This window comes from Lepidochelys olivacea, assembly GCF_965140295.1.
Source record: "Lepidochelys olivacea isolate rLepOli2 genome assembly, chromosome: 14".
Classification (NCBI taxonomy): domain Eukaryota; kingdom Metazoa; phylum Chordata; order Testudines; family Cheloniidae; genus Lepidochelys; species Lepidochelys olivacea.
The window spans coordinates 40,825,193-40,841,711 of NC_140424.1; the positions used below are offsets into that span (position 1 = coordinate 40,825,193).

General features: G+C 50.0%; 2 protein-coding genes across 4 annotated transcripts in view; both read right to left on the reverse strand.

Annotated features, from left to right (window-relative positions):
* Positions 1–1,613: 1,613 nt before the first annotated feature.
* Positions 1,614–9,586, reverse strand: LOC311530819 (uncharacterized protein). Its single transcript, XM_084647761.1, has 6 exons — positions 9,194–9,586; positions 8,543–8,714; positions 8,270–8,356; positions 7,622–7,748; positions 6,988–7,101; positions 1,614–6,699 (listed from the first exon to the last, which is right to left on the reverse strand). Exons 1-6 carry the CDS (start codon positions 9,571–9,573, stop codon positions 5,423–5,425), a joined length of 2,157 nt encoding a protein of 718 aa, XP_084503887.1. The 5' UTR covers positions 9,574–9,586; the 3' UTR covers positions 1,614–5,422.
* Positions 9,587–11,298: 1,712 nt separating this feature from the next.
* The window catches only part of LOC311530792 (uncharacterized protein), a 35,296-nt gene continuing 30,075 nt past the window's right edge, over positions 11,299–16,519 (reverse strand). Inside the window, exon 6 of one of the 3 annotated variants that reach the window (XM_084647695.1) lies at positions 11,299–16,146. In XM_084647695.1, coding sequence (XP_084503821.1) covers positions 13,767–16,146 — 2,380 coding nt within the window. In that variant the 3' untranslated portion in view covers positions 11,299–13,766. Of the gene's footprint in view, positions 16,298–16,519 lie in introns of all 3 variants that reach the window. The other 2 variants (XM_084647697.1, XM_084647696.1) reach the window with 2 other exon arrangements.

The window sequence follows — 16,519 nt, forward strand, 5'->3', positions numbered from 1 at the left end:
ATTCCAATAACACAATGCAAACCGGCTCGAGCCCCCACCCAGTGACCTGGGACAAATATATACCACCCCCGCTGGGCGCCTCCACGAGGCAATACTTCCCCTCTCGCAAGCACATAGTCTGAGTGTAGCAAAAAGTCTTTTAATAACAGAGAGAAACAATGTGGCATTATGTTGGGGAAACACCACCAACAGGATTCCTAACACAACCCATGAGCAAAAAAACCCACCCCAAGCAAATTGGGGCATGCCCTTTCCCTTTGGTTCTTGAGTCCAGCAACCCCGAATCACCCAAAGTCCCAAAAGCCCAATGACCCAAAAGTCTCTGTCCCTGGTCAGGGCAGCTCCAGAGTTCGAAAGTTTATCTGCAGAGCTTTACCTCCCAACCTGGGTGGAGATGGGGGCGGGGGTAAGAGGCACCTTACATGATCTGAAGCTGAGCACCCCACAGCTCCATAGGCCTCCGCTCCGCTCGCTCGCCGCCCCACAAACTGCTTCGCTCAGCTCCGCTCTGCGGCCCACCAGCAGCTCCCGCCGTCCTATGAACTGCTCCACCAGCCTGTCCACAAGGCACTCCCGCAAACTGCTCCACAATAGATCGTCAGGCTCCCCCACTACTTAACACAACGCTCAGCGATTTCAGCTCTTAGTCAGTTCAGCTCTTTGGTGAATTCAGCCTGTAGGAGGGGAGCCTCAGGGCTGGTGCACCATGAGCCCCAAGTGAGCTCAGCGGCCTGGAACTAGACTCCTAATGGAATCAAAATGAGCTCTGATATTCCCCAGTGGAGCGAGGAGGAAGTGCAATTAGCATGTAAGGCCCTCACAAAGGAGCCCATACCACCAAGTATTAATACTTATCCCCAGCCTCTCTCCATTCACAGAGTTTTGGAACCCATGACCCTTGCCTAGCGAGTGCTACTTAGTAGATGGTGAGTCCCTCCCTTAGGAGTCTGACTAAGATCACAGACATCAAAGCTGTGACTCCTAAGCATGGAGAGCCGGGGACAGGGTGGTACGTGACACCGTGGGAGATGGAGGGATAGAACGGAGGCAGGTTAAACTTTCCATGGCTGGGACAGAGGCTGCTGTGTGGAGAGAGGAGCGTGACAGTGAGAGGGGAAGGAGGGAATCTCTCGCACTCACCCCGTTGCCCTGAAATAGCACAGAAGCGAAAACTCCACATTTTATTGTCCCTTCTCCCACCTTTTTAGCATCTAGTTAATTCTGGCCCATAAGGGATAAAATGTACAAACACTAAATGCTTTTCAGCACGGCCTGGAGCAATGCGAGACTATTTGGGAATGAGACAACCTGGCCCCGAAGGGGGAACTCAGGGACTAGCAATCACTCTGCTAACGGAAGGTGGGGGGTCAGAAACTGTGTTCCCGTCAGGCTACGCAGCTGAACTGCAGGCTATGGAGGGCCGTGGAGGCAGGCAGGGAGAGGAGCCCCTCCCCAGGCTTGGCCCAGGTCCAGCTTTGAGCCGGGGATGGGGTCAGGAATCCCGACAGCTTCCCTTCCTATTTCACAGCAACTGTTACGAATTATTCCAGTTAGGACACTTACACTTCGTTTCTAGGCTGAGGCAACCAAATAAAGACAGACTGCAGAGTGTCTCAGAGTTTGTAGGTTTATTACGCTCAAGCGTGGTACCGTTCTCTTAAGCAGAGCGGGACCCCGATTACAGGTTACACAAAGATTAGATACTGTTGGCAAAACATCCTGCCTGTGAGCCTCAGGGCACATAACCCAACAAACAGGCCTTCTCCTTATCTATCACCAATCCACCTTGCCCCTGCAAAAACGCTGAATTAGCAGCTATTTCAGGCATGTCCGCTAGTTCCTGTCTCCTTTGTTTCCCTTATCTTGAAACTGTCCAGGTGTCCACTCTGAAGGATCCTCCTTCCTTGGTACGTGATGTGCTCACTTCTAGTTAACGGCGGAGAGGAAACCCAAAATGGAGTCACATATGCTAACTAGGTTAATTTCCCCTAACAATTATGAACAGGAGACTGCCAGGCAACTTTCCTACAACTTTTCTATGACAAGATAACTGGTTCTGTGGATGAAGGGAAAGCAGTGGACGTAGTGTTCCTTGACTTTAGCAAAGCTTTTGACACTGTCTCCCACAGTCTTCTTGTCAGCAAGTTAAAGAAGTATGGGCTGGACAAGTGCACTATAAGGTGGGTAGAAAATTGGCTAGATTGTTGGGCTCCATGGGTAGTGATCAATGGCTCCATGTCTAGGTGGCAGCCAGTATCAAGCGGAGTGCCCCAAGGGTCGGTCCTGGGGCCGCTTTTCTTCAAGATCTTCATGAATGATCTGGAGGATGGTGTGGACTGCACCCTCAGCAAGTTTGCAGACGACACTAAACTGGGAGGAGCGGTAGATACGCTGGAGGGTAGCGATAGGATACAGAGGGACCTAGACAAATTGGAGGATTGGGCCAAAAGAAATCTGATGAGGTTCAACAAGGACAAGTGCAGAGTCCTGCACTTAGGATGGAAGAATGCAATGCACCGCTACAGACTAGGGACCGAAAGGCTTGGCAGCAGTTCTGCAGAAAAGGACCTAGGGGTGACAGTGGATGAGAAGCTGGATATGAGTCAACAGTGTGCCCTTGTAGCCAAGAAGGCCAATGGCATTTTGGGATGAATAAGTAGGGGCATTGGCAGCAGATCGAGGGACGTGATCGTTCCCCTCTATTCGACATTGGTGAGGCCTCATCTGGAGTACTGTGTCCAGTTTTGGGCCCCACACTACAAGAAGGATGTGGAAATATTGGAGAGAGTCCAGCGGAGGGCAACAAAAATGATTAGGGGACTGGAACACATGACTTACGAAGAGAGGCTGAGGGATCTGGGATTATTTAGTCTACAGAAGAGAAGAATGAGGGGAGATTTGATAGCTGCTTTCAGCTACCTGAAAGGAGGTTCCAAAGAGGATGGATCTAAACTATTCTCAGTGGTAGCGGATGACAGGACAAGGAGTAATGGTCTCAAGTTGCAGTGGGGGAGGTTTAGGTTGGATATTAGGAAAAACTTTTTCACTAGGAGGGTGATGAAACACTGGAATGTGTTACCTAGGGAGGTGGTACCTTTGGGGGGGGGAAGGATAGCTCAGTGGTTTGAGCATTGGCCTGCTAAACCCAGGGTTGTGAGTTCAATCCTTGAGGGGGGCATTTAGGGATGTGGGACAAAAATGGGAGATTGGTCCTGCTTTGAGCAGGGGGTTGGACTAGATGACCTCCTGAGGTCCCTTCCAACCCTAATATTGTATGATTCTATGTGGTGGAATCTCCTTCCTGAGAAGTTTTTAATGTCAGGCTTGAGAAAGCCCTGGATGGGACGATTTAATTGGGGATCGGTCATGCTTTGAGCAGGGGGTTGGACTAGATGACTTCCTGAGGTCCCTTCCAACCCTCATATTCTAGGATTCTAGGATTCTACCACATTCTAAAGGCCACTGTCCTCCATCCCACTAAGGAGTATCAAAAGAAACTACACCAACTGCTCAAGAATCTCTCTGCTACAGCACAGGAACAAATCTACACAGACACACCCCTAGAGCCCCGACCAGGGGTATTCTATCTGCTACACAAGATCCATAAACCTGGAAATCCTGGACGCCCCATCATCTCAGGCATCGGCACTCTTACAGCAGGATTATCTGGAGATGTGGACTCTCTCCTCACACCCTATGCTACCAGCACTCCCAGCTATCTTCGAGACACCACCAACTTCCTGAGCAAACTACAACGTATTGGTGATCTTCCTGAAAACACCATCCTGGCCACCATGGATGTAGAAGCTCTTTACACCAATGTTCCACATGAGGATGGCCTACAAGCTGTCAGGAACATTATCCCTGATGAGGCCACAGCACACCTGGTGGCTGAGCTTTGTGACTTTGTCCTCACCCTCAACCATTTCAGATCTGGGGACAATTTATACTTTCAAGTCAGCGGGACTGCTAGGGGTACCCGCATGGCCCCACAGCATGCCAACATCTTTATGGCTGACTTAGAACAACGCTTCCTCAGCTCTCGTCCCCTAGCGCCCCCTCCTCTATTTGCGCTACATTGATGACATCTTCATCCTATGGACCCATGGGAAGGGGGCCCTTGAAGAATTCCACCTGGATTTCAACAATTTCCACCCCAGCATCGACCTCAGCCTGGACCAGTCCATACAAGAGATCCTGGACACTACAGTGCAAATAAGTGATGCTCACATAAATACCACCCTATACTGGAAACCTACTGACCTCTATACTTACCTACATGCCTCCAGCTTCCATCCAGGATACATCACACGATCCATTGTCTACAGCCATGCCCCAAGATACAACCGCATTTGCTCCAATCCCTCAGGCAGAGACAAACACCTACAAGATCTTTGTCAAGCACTCTTAAAACTACAATACTCACCTGGGGAAGTGAGGAAACAGACTGACAAAGCAAGATGGAGACCCAGAAGTCACCTTCTTCAAGACAGGCCCAACAAGGGAAATAACAGAACACCACTGGCCATCATGTACAGCCTCCAGCTAAAACCTCTCCAGCGCATCATTAACGATCTATAACCTATCCTGGAAAAGGACTACTCGTTCTCACAGACCATGGGAGGCAGGCCAGTCCTCGCTTACAGACAGCTCCCAATCTGAAGCAAATACTCACCAACACCACACCACAGAAACACTAACCCAGGAACCAATCCCTGCAACAAATCCCATTGCCAAATCTGTCCCCATATCTACTCTAGCAACACCATCATAGGACCTAACCATATCAGCCATGTCATCAGGGGCACATTCACGTGCACATCGATCAATGTGATCTATGCCATCATGGGCCAGCAATGCCCCTCTGCCACGTACATTGGCCAAACCGGACAGTCTCTATGTAAAAGAATAAATGGACACAAATATGACATCAGGAACGGTAACATACAAAAGCCAGTAGCAGAACATTTCAGTCTCCCTGGACATTCAATAACAGATTTAAAAGTAGCCATCCTTCAACCAAAAAACTTCAAACACAGACTTCAGAGAGAAACTCCAGAGCGACAATTCATTTGCAAACTTAAAACCAACAATTTGGGCCTGAAGCGGGCTCACTACAAAAGCAATTTTCCCTCTCTTGGTATTGACCCCTCCTCATCAGTCATTGGGAGTGGACCACGTTCATCCTGTGTGGATTCTCCCATTTTTAATGGGGTATGATCTCTGTCTGAAACTTTTCCCACAGTCCAAACACTTATAGAGTCACTCTCCTGTGTGGATTCTCTGATGTTGAACCAGCACCGGTCTCCATGTGAAACTTTTCCCACAGTCCAAGCACTTATAGGGTCTCACTCCTGTGTGGATTCCCTGATGTTGAACCAGCATCGGTCTCCATCTGAAACTTTTCCCACAGTCCAAGCACTTATAGGGTCTCACTCCTGTGTGGATTCTCTGATGTTTCACCAGCATTGATCTCTGTATGAAACTTTTTCCAGTCCAAGCACTTGTGGGGTCTCTCTCCTGTGTGGACTGCCCGATGTTTTACAAGGTATGACCTCTGCTTGAAACTTTTCCCACAGTCCAAGCACTTGTGGGGTCTCTCTTCTGTGTGGACTACCTGATGTTGAACAAGATGTGACTTTCTTATGAAACATTTCCCACAATCCAAGCACTTGTGGGGTCTCTCTCCTGTGTGGATTGCCTGATGACGAACAAGGCGTGACCTTCGTACGAAACTTTTCCCACAGTCCAAGCACTTATAGGGTCTCACTCCTGTGTGGATTCTCTGATGTTTCACCAGCACTGATCTCTGTATGAAACTTTTTCCACAGTCCAAGCACTTGTGGGGTCTCTCTCCTGTGTGGATTGCTTGATGATAAACAAGATATGACCTTTGTATGAAACTTTTCCCACAGTCCAAGCACTTGTGGGGTCTCTCTCCTGTGTGGATTGCTTGATGATAAACAAGATATGACCTTTGTATGAAACTTTTCCCACAGTCCAAGCACTTGTGGGGTCTCTCTCCTGTGTGGATTGCCTCATGTTGAACAAGGGCTGACCTTCGTATGAAACTTTTCCCACAGTGCAAGCACTTGTGGGGTCTCTCTCCCGTGTGGATTGCCTGATGACGAACAAGGTCTGATTTCTGCTTGAAACTTTTCCCACAGTCCAAGCACCTGTGGGGTCTCTCTCCTGTGTGGCTTTTCTTATGTGAATTCAGTGCTGACTTTGAACTGAAACATTTCCCGCATTCAACGCATTGAATGGGCTTGTCTATAGTGTGACTTCTCCCATGGTCATTAAGATCTCTGCGCTTATTGAAGCTTTCCCCACTGGCCAAGCATTGAAATGGTTTCTCTCCCGTATGGACTGTTTGATGTGTAACAAGTTGTGATCTCACAATGAATCCTTTCCCACACTCAAGGCAGTGCCAGGGTGTCTCTTCCTTGCGATTTGTCTGCTGCTCTCTGGGATTCTCGTCTCCTCCCCCACCATTCACAGATTCATCCACTTTCTTCCTGGGTTGGTTTATCAGAAGCCTCTCTGACCTGTGCCAATTTCCCCAGGCTTCTCCCTGATTCCAGCAAGGGGAAAAATTCCCTTCAGCTCTTCCCAAAAAGGTCCCCTGTGGTTCCACTTCCCCAGGAACTGCCTCATGATGATTCCCCTCCTTCTTCTCACTCGCTCGCTCAGCACCTGCTGGGAGAGACACAATCCAGAGAGGAGTCATTGTGCTGGGGAGAAAGAGGAATAGCACTGAGGGAAAAGCCAACACAAAGACTGAGCAATTCGATTCTGCCTCCACATCCCACCCTAACACTTACAAGAAAGGAGAGACGGGAAGGGTGGAATGGCGTGAGCAATATCTGCTGACCAGAGCCCTGCTCTCGGTGAGATGAAGAAGAACTGAGGGCGTTACTCACATCGTATTTTGGGATTCTCAACTTTTTCCTTCATTCCCTGGATGGTTTCTCTGTCAGGCCTCACCTGTGCTGGTGCATCTCCGAAGCCTTCTGTCCTTGAAATCCTGGAGATCGGACACCCACAGCTCTTCCCCTCGTTCCAGCCGGGCGATAAGCTCAGGTTTGGGAATGGGAAATCCTGTGCAGAAGGTGAAATGAGTCCAGATCAGGGTGCATGGACCATCGGTGGAGGATTTGTCACAAAGGACGTTCCGTGAGTGGAACCTGTCCCTGTGCTCTGCTGGAGGAACGTGGAATCCAAGAGGATGGGAACAGGGTCACTGAGCCCCCTTGCGCAGAGGACGTTGTCTGGGGAGGTGAGTTGAATTATTACTACACCCTCACTAGGCGTTCCCAGGATCTGTGCGCTCTGGGGGCCTTGCTGACTAGCTTGTGCAGCCAAGAAACAATACAGACAAGACAATGCGGATTTATGCCCCTTTGAAAGCTGGAGGGGTGGGGATGGTTTAGCGTGTCCATTGGGTTTTGACTCCCCTGTCCCAGTGGAGAGGGCACCGAAATGCATGTATTTCTCATATGGCAGCTGTGCATTATGGAACCCATTCGCCTCTGCTGCAACTGACCAGGGAAGAATCTGACCACATTAAGACACGCAGACCCCACAGCTTCTAATAACTGAGGGGACGGGAATCCCTTACCCAGCGAGATCACCGTCTCATAGTTCTCCTGCATGACGTCCCTGTAGAGGGCTCTCTGAGTGGGGTCCAGCAGAGCCCCCTGCCCCTGGGTGAAATAAATAGCCACCTCCTCGAAAGTCACCGGCATCTGAAACACCAAGAGTCCCCCACTCAGCACCTGCTGCCCCAGCCACAATCCCACTGCTCAGGGGAAAGGAAAAAAAACACATGAAGCTGTGGGAGGGCCAGAGTAGCAAAATCCCACCCACACCCTGCTGAGAACAGCCAGGAGACTTCAGGGGGTGGAGAAGGTGAGAGCTCCCTGTCCGCCCCAGCACACGGAGCACGCCAGGATCTTCTCATTTCCCACACGCCTGCCAGCCACAGACTGGGACAGGAAGCAGAGCTCTGAGCCGGGGACAGGGGCAGGAATCCCGACAGCTTCCCTTCGTATTTCACAGCAGCCCCAGGCAAGTGGGGTCAGGCTCCAGCACTGGGGAGCCTGGAAAATGTTCCCAGCCCTGCCGAGGTGGTTATATCCTGCCTGAGAAATGGGGGAATGTCCCCTCCCCCTTTCCCTGCCACAATGGGCCTACTTAGTAAATCAGTAGGTTTATCAAACCCTGACTCCTCCCTCCCCCGCCCAGCAGCTCCCTGAGACTCCCCTACCTGAGCTGGCTCCATCACAGCATTTCCCTTCTCTGTCCCCTGGAAGACTGGCCGATCTTTAGTGAAACGTGGACCTGATTCCTCAGCCTGTCGGGGCGAGAGGGAGGTTACAGAAGGGACTTCTGTCCATGTCACTCCCCGATTCCCCCAAGACTCTTCAGGCCCTCCCAGTAACAGCATCTCTGAGCCAAATGCTAAAAAAAGGAAAGAACCAAAAGGAAAGGCCACTTTGGGAGATTTCCCCCCTTTGCAGTGTAACCCCCTCTCCCTTACCAATAGCTGGAGCCCTCTGGTGGCATCACCTGAAGATTGAGCTGCCCTGGACTCCCCCGGCAGCCCCCAGGGACAGGCAGGAAGAGGCTGATCCCATTGGTCCATCCGCACACCCCTCTGCCTGAGCCAGCAGTGACTCCGGTCTGACTCTGGTGTGGCTGAGATCTGAACCCTACAGGGAAATCAGACCACGGCCCTGGGCAGCCCCCAACACTCAGGGCACACAGACCCCACCACCACAGGGGTGTCTGACAATAACACACTCAGAGCCGGGTGTGTGTGTCGTGGGGGGGGAGTTGAGAGGGAGTTGGGTTTTTTCCTTGTAGCTTCTGCACCCTGAGGGGTTAGTCCCCTGATCACTCCCAAAGCTGAGAAGAGCTTCTCTCCGCCCGCCTGCCCACATCCCCCCCTTTCCCTCGCTGTGCCCCCCACTCACATCCTCCCCCATTCCCGACCTCGCTCCCCTCAGCCCCACAGTCCCCCGATCCTCCTCCATTGCCCCATCTTCCCTTCCGTGCACCCCTGCCCCCATCCCAGCCTGCCCCGGCATCCCCTGCACCCGCCTCCGGCCCCTCTTTATCCTCCTCCCCCTGCAGCCCAGATGTGACGGGGGGGGCCGCTGCAAGGGGGGGATGGGAGGGTCTCTCTTACCTTCTCCGCGAGCGGGGCCCCCCGGGGCAGGGGCCGGGCCGGGAAGGGGCCCTGGCCGGGCTGGGGGCTCTGCCCTGGGAGAGGCTCCCGGGGAGCAGCGGGCAGGGCCCGGCTGGAGGTTCCCCTCTCCCGGCTGCAGCCCGGGCTCCGGGCTCCCAGCACCAGCCGCCGGGGCTCGGGGATCTCGCCGGGAGCCAGAGTCCCCGCAGCGGCTGCGAGTCACTTCCTGGGCCGGGCCTGAGCCGCGCGATCCTCCCCCCAGAGCCGCCCCCCAGCCGCTCCTGGGTCCTAGCGATCAACCCACAGTAATCCAGCCCCTGCCCCCTGGGGGCCCAACCGCCCCTGGGCTCGGGGAGCTTCTCCCAGCAGTAAGGGGTCATCCCGCCTCCAAACTTCTCCTGTCAGCATTCACGTTTCAGAGTAACAGCCCTGTTAGTCTGTCTTCGCAAAAAGAAAAGGAGGACTTGTGGCACCTTAGAGACTAACCAATTTATTTGAGCATGAGCTTTCCTGAGCTACAGCTCACTTCATCGGATGCATGCCGTGGAAACTGCAGCAGACTTTATATACACACAGAGATCATAAAACAATACCTCCTCCCACCCTACTGTCCTGCTGGTAATAGCTTATCTAAAGTAATCATCAAGTTGGGCCATTTCCAGCACAAATCCAGATTTTCTCACCCTCCACAGTCTCGCTCGCAGCCTCCCTGCACGACTGACTGGGCATGGGCCGCTGGCTGATCAGCCCGTCTGCGGCAAACTTCTTTCCATATTGGGCTGGCAGAGGCCTTGCTCTCACCGCCTCTATGGTCACCGGCTACTGGCCCAAAACCTCTGGTTGTTTGAGCTGACTGGGCCAGATTTGCAGGGGGGAGCGAGGGAAGGCAAAAGGAGAGAGAGCAGAAGTGGGGGTGGCATAATTGTTTAGACCACTGGCAGAGGTGAAAGTAAGCCGGTCTGATCCAGTCTGGCGGACCCGGCAAGAGCCGGGACACCACTGACTGCACCGGCAGGGGGCAGCTTCCCCAGGCCGGTGATGTGAAGGTCTCCGGCCACCGGTGCCACAGCGGAGCCCTGGGCCCTTTAAATCGCGGCTGGAGCCCCGGGGGTCCCGGCTGCCGCTGCAGCTACTGTTCCTGCCCTGATTTCAAGGGCCCGAAGCTCCCAGCAGCTGCTCACGTACCAGGGGGAGTTCAGGATTTAGCCAAAATCAAACTCAGTGGAGTTGAGGATGTCCGCTGGCTCCCCTTCTCTGGTTTGCCCTGCTGAGCGTGTCTTTCAAGACCAGGAAGATGAAAGCCCAACAGTGCCATGCTGGGGCCCAGGAGACAGCGGGTGTGAGACATAGCCCAGGGTACAATCTGGACTGTTGAACTGCTTAATTCTCCATCCCAGGGCATGTTTTACACTGCTTCCCAGGCTGGATAAAAATCAATGAGTTAAACAAAAATCAGTGTTTTTATTTAAATTGGATTTTTTTTTTGATAAAATGCTTTTTGAGGAAAAAACTTATCTAAAGATACGTTTAATTAAGATACATTACAGCTCAAAGATATCTCATCCTGGAATAGGGATTGTAAATTCTAATTCTATAGTATGAGACAATATATTCATGGAATGTTTAAGAAAAGTTTTGTACATGAGTTCCAATAGTTGATGGATTAGGGACCCAATTTTATGGGGTTCCACAGGCTTCTGTATAGATTATTTAGGTTAATCTTTCCATCTACCCAATGGGACTCAGTGCTCAGTCTAGAAGATCCCATCAGAGATGCTTAGTTTCCCAGTTCTCAAACTGTGGCTTTGTGTCTCCAGAGGTAACATGCTTGTTAACAGCCAAAATGTTTTAAAATCAATTAATATAGAGAGGTGAGAAATAACAGACCTCACCTCTATTGTCCCCCTGCAAATTTCTGTACACAGAGTCAATCCCTTACCCCTCTCCAAAAGTGCAAAGTTTCAAAAAGTTGAATGAATAGAAGAATGTTGGAGGCGGAATAGATCTGGACAAGGAGAAGAAGTCTGCAGATAAATGTGAGAAACGATGGACATATGCTTTTCTGTTAAAATATTATATCTTTGCTGTTGAAGAAAAAAATCCAGAATACTTAACGTAGTTGTTTTAGTGAAATAAAACAATTTAAACATCTGTCTGGTGATGTTCTCCTCCACCGCGTGGCATGAATGAAATAACCAAACAATGAAATAACCAAATGCAAATAAATGAAATGAAATAACCAAACAATCATTCATTGTCTGATATAGCTGTAAAACTAACCTGAAAAGTTTTCAAAATAAATCACTGTTTTAAAATGTATAGTGTGTACCTTCTAAAAATGAAACCTACATCTATCTCTGAGTTGTGTAGAATATCATGGAGCAGGTCCTCAAGGAATCAATTCTGAAGCACTTAGAGGAGAGCAAAGTGATCAGGAACAGTCAGCATGGATTCACCAAGGGCAAGTCATGCCTGACTAATCTAATTGCCTTCTATGACGAGATAACTGGTTCTGTGGATGAAGGGAAAGCAGTGGAGTGGGCTTGAGAAAGCCCTGGATGGGACGATTTAATTGGGGATCGGTCCTGCTTTGAGCAGGGGGTTGGACTAGATGACTTCCTGAGGTCCCTTCCAACCCTCGTATTCTAGGATTCTACCACATTCTAAAGGCCACTGTCCTCCATCCCACTAAGGAGTATTAAAAGAAACTACACCAACTGCTCAAGAAACTCTCTGCTACAGCACAGGAACAAATCTACACAGACACACCCCTAGAGCCCCGACCAGGGGTATTCTATCTGCTACACAAGATCCATAAACCTGGAAATCCTGGACGCCCCATCATCTCAGGCATCGGCACTCTTACAGCAGGATTATCTGGCGATGTGGACTCTCTCCTCACACCCTATGCTACCAGCACTCCCAGCTATCTTCGAGACACCACCAACTTCCTGAGGAAACTACAACGTATTGGTGATCTTCCTGAAAACACCATCCTGGCCACCATGGATGTAGAAGCTCTTTACACCAATGTTCCACATGAGGATGGTCTACAAGCTGTCAGGAACATTAACCCTGATGAGGCTACGGCACACCTGGTGGCTGAGCTTTGTGACTTTGTCCTCACCCTCAACCATTTCAGATCTGGGGACAATTTATACTTTCAAGTCAGCGGGACTGCTAGGAGTACCCGCATGGCCCCACAGCATGCCAACATCTTTATGGCTGACTTAGAACAATGCTTCCTCAGCTCTCGTCCCTTAGCGCCCCCTCCTCTATTTGCGCTACATTGATGACATCTTCATCCTATGGACCCATGGGAAGGAGGCCCTTGAAGAATTCCACCTGGATTTCAACAATTTCCACCCCAGCATCGACCTCAGCCTGGACCAGTCCACACAAGAGATCCTGGAAACTATAGTGCAAATAAGTGATGGTCACATAAATACCACCCTATACTGGAAACCTATTGACCTCTATACTTACCTACATGCCTCCAGCTTCCATCCAGGATACATCACACGATCCATTGTCTACAGCCATGCCCCAAGATACAACCGCATTTGCTCCAATCCCTCAAGCAGAGACAAACACTTACAAGATCTTTATCAAGCATTCTTAAAACTACAATACTCCCCTGGGGAAGTGAGGAAACAGACTGACAAAGCAAGATGGAGACCCAGAAGTCACCTTCTACAGGACTGGCCCAACAAGGGAAATAACAGAACACCACTGGCCATCATGTACAGCCCCCAACTAAAACCTCTCCAGCACATCATCAACGATCTACAACCTATCCTGGAAAACGATTCCTCATTCTCACAGACTGTGGGAGGCAGGCCAGTCCTCGCTTACAGACAGCTCCCAACCTGAAGCAAATACTCACCAGCACCACACCACAGAAACACTAACCCAGGAACCAATCCCTGCAACAAATTCCATTGCCAAATCTGTCCCCATATCTACTCTAGCGACACCATCATAGGACCTAACCATATCAGCCATGTCATCAGGGGCACATTCACCTGCACATCGATCAATGTGATCTATGCCATCATGGGCCAGCAATGCCCCTCTGCCATGTACATTGGCCAAACCGGACAGTCTCTATGCAAAAGAATAAATGGACACAAATATGACATCAGGAACGGTAACATACAAAAGCCAGTAGCAGAACATTTCACTCTCCCTGGACATTCAATAACAGATTTAAAAGTAGCCATCCTTCAACCAAAAAACTTCAAACACAGACTTCAGAGAGAAACTCCAGAGCGACAATTCATTTGCAAACTTAACACCATCAATTTGGGCCTGAATAGGGACTAGGAGTGGCTGGCTCACTACAAAAGCAATTTTCCCTTCGTTGGTATTGACCCCTCCTCATCAGTCATTGGGAGTGGACCACGTCCATCCTGTGTGGATTCTCCCATATTTAATGAGGTATGATCTCTGTCTGAAACTTTTCCCACAGTCTAAGCGCTTGTGGGGGTCTCACTCTTGTATAGATTCTTCCATGTTGAACAAGATCTGATCTCCATGTGAAACTTTTCCCACAGTTCAAGCACTTATACAGTCACGCTCCTGTGTGGATTCTCTGATGTTTAACCAGCGCTGATCTCTGCTTGAAACTTTTCCCACAGTCAAAGCACTTGTGGGGTCCCTCTTCTGTGTGGACTGCCTGATGACGAACAAGGTGTGACTTTGTTATGAAACTTTTCCCACAATCCAAGCATTTGTGGGGTCTCTCTCCTGTGTGGATTGCCTGATGTTGAACAAGGTGTGACTTTATTATGAAACTTTTCCCACAATCCAAGCATTTGTGGGGTCTCTGTCCTGTGTGGTATGCCTGATGTTCAACAAGGTGTGACCTCTGCATGAAACTTTTCCCACAGTCAAAGCACTTGTGGGGTCTCTCTCGTTTGTGGGTTGCCTGATGTTTAAGAAGGTGTGCACTCTGCTTGAAACTTTTCCCACAGTCAAAGCACTTGTGGGGTCTCTCTTCTGTGTGAACTGCCCAATGTTTTACAAGGTATGACCTCTGCTTGAAACTTTTCCCACAGTCAAAGCACTTGTGGGGTCTCTCTTCTGTGTGGACTGCCCAATGTTTTACAAGGTCTGACCTCTGCTTGAAACTTTTCCCACAGTCAATGCACTTGTGGGGTCTCTCTTCTGTGTGGACTGCCTGATGACGAACAAGGCGTGACCTTCGTATGAAACTTTTCCCACAGTCCAAGCACTTGTGGGGTCTCTCTCCTCTGTGGATTGCCTGATGACGAACAAGGACTGATTTCTGCTTGAAACTTTTCCCACAGTCAAAGCACTTGTGGGGTCTCTCTCCTGTGTGGATTGCCTGATGTTTAACAAGGGTTGACCGCTGTATGAAATTTTTCCCACAGTCCAAACACTTGTGGGGTCTCTCTTGTTTGTGGGTTGCCTGATGTTTAAGAAGGTGTGAACTCTGCTTGAAACTTTTCCCACAGTCAAAGCACTTGTGGGGTCTCTCTTCTGTGTGGACTGCCCAATGTTTTACAAGGTATGACCTCTGCTTGAAACTTTTCCCACAGTCAAAGCACTTGTGGGGTCTCTCTTCTGTGTGGATTGCCTGATGACGAACAAGGCGTGACCTTCGTATGAAACTTTTCCCACAGTCCAAGCACTTGTGGGGTCTCTCTCCTCTGTGGATTGCCTGATGACGAACAAGGACTGATTTCTGCTTGAAACTTTTCCCACAGTCAAAGCACTTGTGGGGTCTCTCTCCTGTGTGGATTGCCTGATGTTTAACAAGGGTTGACCGCTGTATGAAATTTTCCCCACAGTCCAAACACTTGTGGGGTCTCTCTCGTTTGTGGGTTGCCTGATGTTTAAGAAGGTGTGAACTCTGCTTGAAACTTTTCCCACAGTCAAAGCACTTGTGGGGTCTCTCTTCTGTGTGGACTGCCCAATGTTTTACAAGGTATGACCTCTGCTTGAAACTTTTCCCACAGTCAAAGCACTTGTGGGGTCTCTCTTCTGTGTGGACTGCCCAATGTTTTACAAGGTCTGACCTCTGCTTGAAACTTTTCCCACAGTCAATGCACTTGTGGGGTCTCTCTTCTGTGTGGACTGCCTGATGACGAACAAGGCGTGACCTTCGTATGAAACTTTTCCCACAGTCCAAGCACTTGTGGGGTCTCTCTCCTCTGTGGATTGCCTGATGACGAACAAGGACTGATTTCTGCTTGAAACTTTTCCCACAGTCAAAGCACTTGTGGGGTCTCTCTCCTGTGTGGATTGCCTGATGTTTAACAAGGGTTGACCGCTGTATGAAATTTTTCCCACAGTGCAAACACTTGTGGGGTCTCTCTCCCGTGTGGATTGCCTGATGTTGAACAAGGTTTGACCTTCGTACGAAACTTTTCCCACAGTCGAAGCACTTATGGGGTCTCTCTCCTGTGTGGATTGCCTGATGATTAACAAGCACCGACCTCCATGTGAAACTTTTCCCACAGTCGAAGCACTTATGGGGTCTCTCTCCTGTGTGGATTGCCTGATGATTAACAAGCGCCGACCTCCATGTGAAAATTTTCCCACAGTCTAAACATTTATGGGGTCTTTCTCCTGTGTGGCTTTTCTCATGTGAATTTAGTGCTGACTTTGAACTGAAACATTTCCTGCATTCAACGCATTGAATGGGCTTGTCTACAGTGTGGCTTCTCCCATGGTCATTAAGATCTGTGCGCTTATTGACGCTTTCCCCACTGTCCAAGCATTGAAATGGTTTCTCTCCCGTATGGACTGTCTGATGTGTAACAAGTTGTGATCTCACAATGAATCCTTTCCCACACTCAAGGCAGTGCCAGGGTGTCTCTTCCTTGGGATTTGTCTGCTGCTCTCTGGGATTCTCGTCTCCTCCCCCACCATTCACAGATTCATCCACTTTCTTCCTGGGTTGGTTTATCAGAAGCCTCTCTGACCTGTGCCAATTTCCCCAGGCTTCTCCCTGATTCCAGCAAGGGGAAAAATTCCCTTCAGCTCTTCCCAAAAAGGTCCCCTGTGGTTCCACTTCCCCAGGAACTGCCTCATGATGATTCCCCTCCTTCTTCTCACTCCCTCGCTCAGCACCTGCTGGGAAAGACACAATCCAGGGAGGAGTCATTGTGCTGGGGAGAAAGAGGAATAGCACTGAGGGAAAAGCCAACACAAAGACTGAGCAATTGCATTCTGCCTCCACATCCCACCCAAACATTCACAAGGAAGGAGAGATGGGAAGGGTGGAATGGCGTGAGCAATATCTGCTGACCACAGCCCTGCTCTCGGTGAGATGAAGAAGAACTGAGGGCGTTACTC

Coding starts and splice junctions, on each gene's coding strand:
- LOC311530819 (XM_084647761.1), bottom strand. CDS start 9,573: ATGACCCCTTACTGCTGGGAGAAGCTCCCCGAGCCCAGGGGCGGTTGG. Junction 8,357..8,542: donor CCAGAGGGCTCCAGCTATTG/GTAAGGGAGAGG, acceptor TCGCCCCGACAG/GCTGAGGAATCAGGTCCACG. Junction 6,700..6,987: donor TCGGAGATGCACCAGCACAG/GTGAGGCCTGAC, acceptor TGTCTCTCCCAG/CAGGTGCTGAGCGAGCGAGT.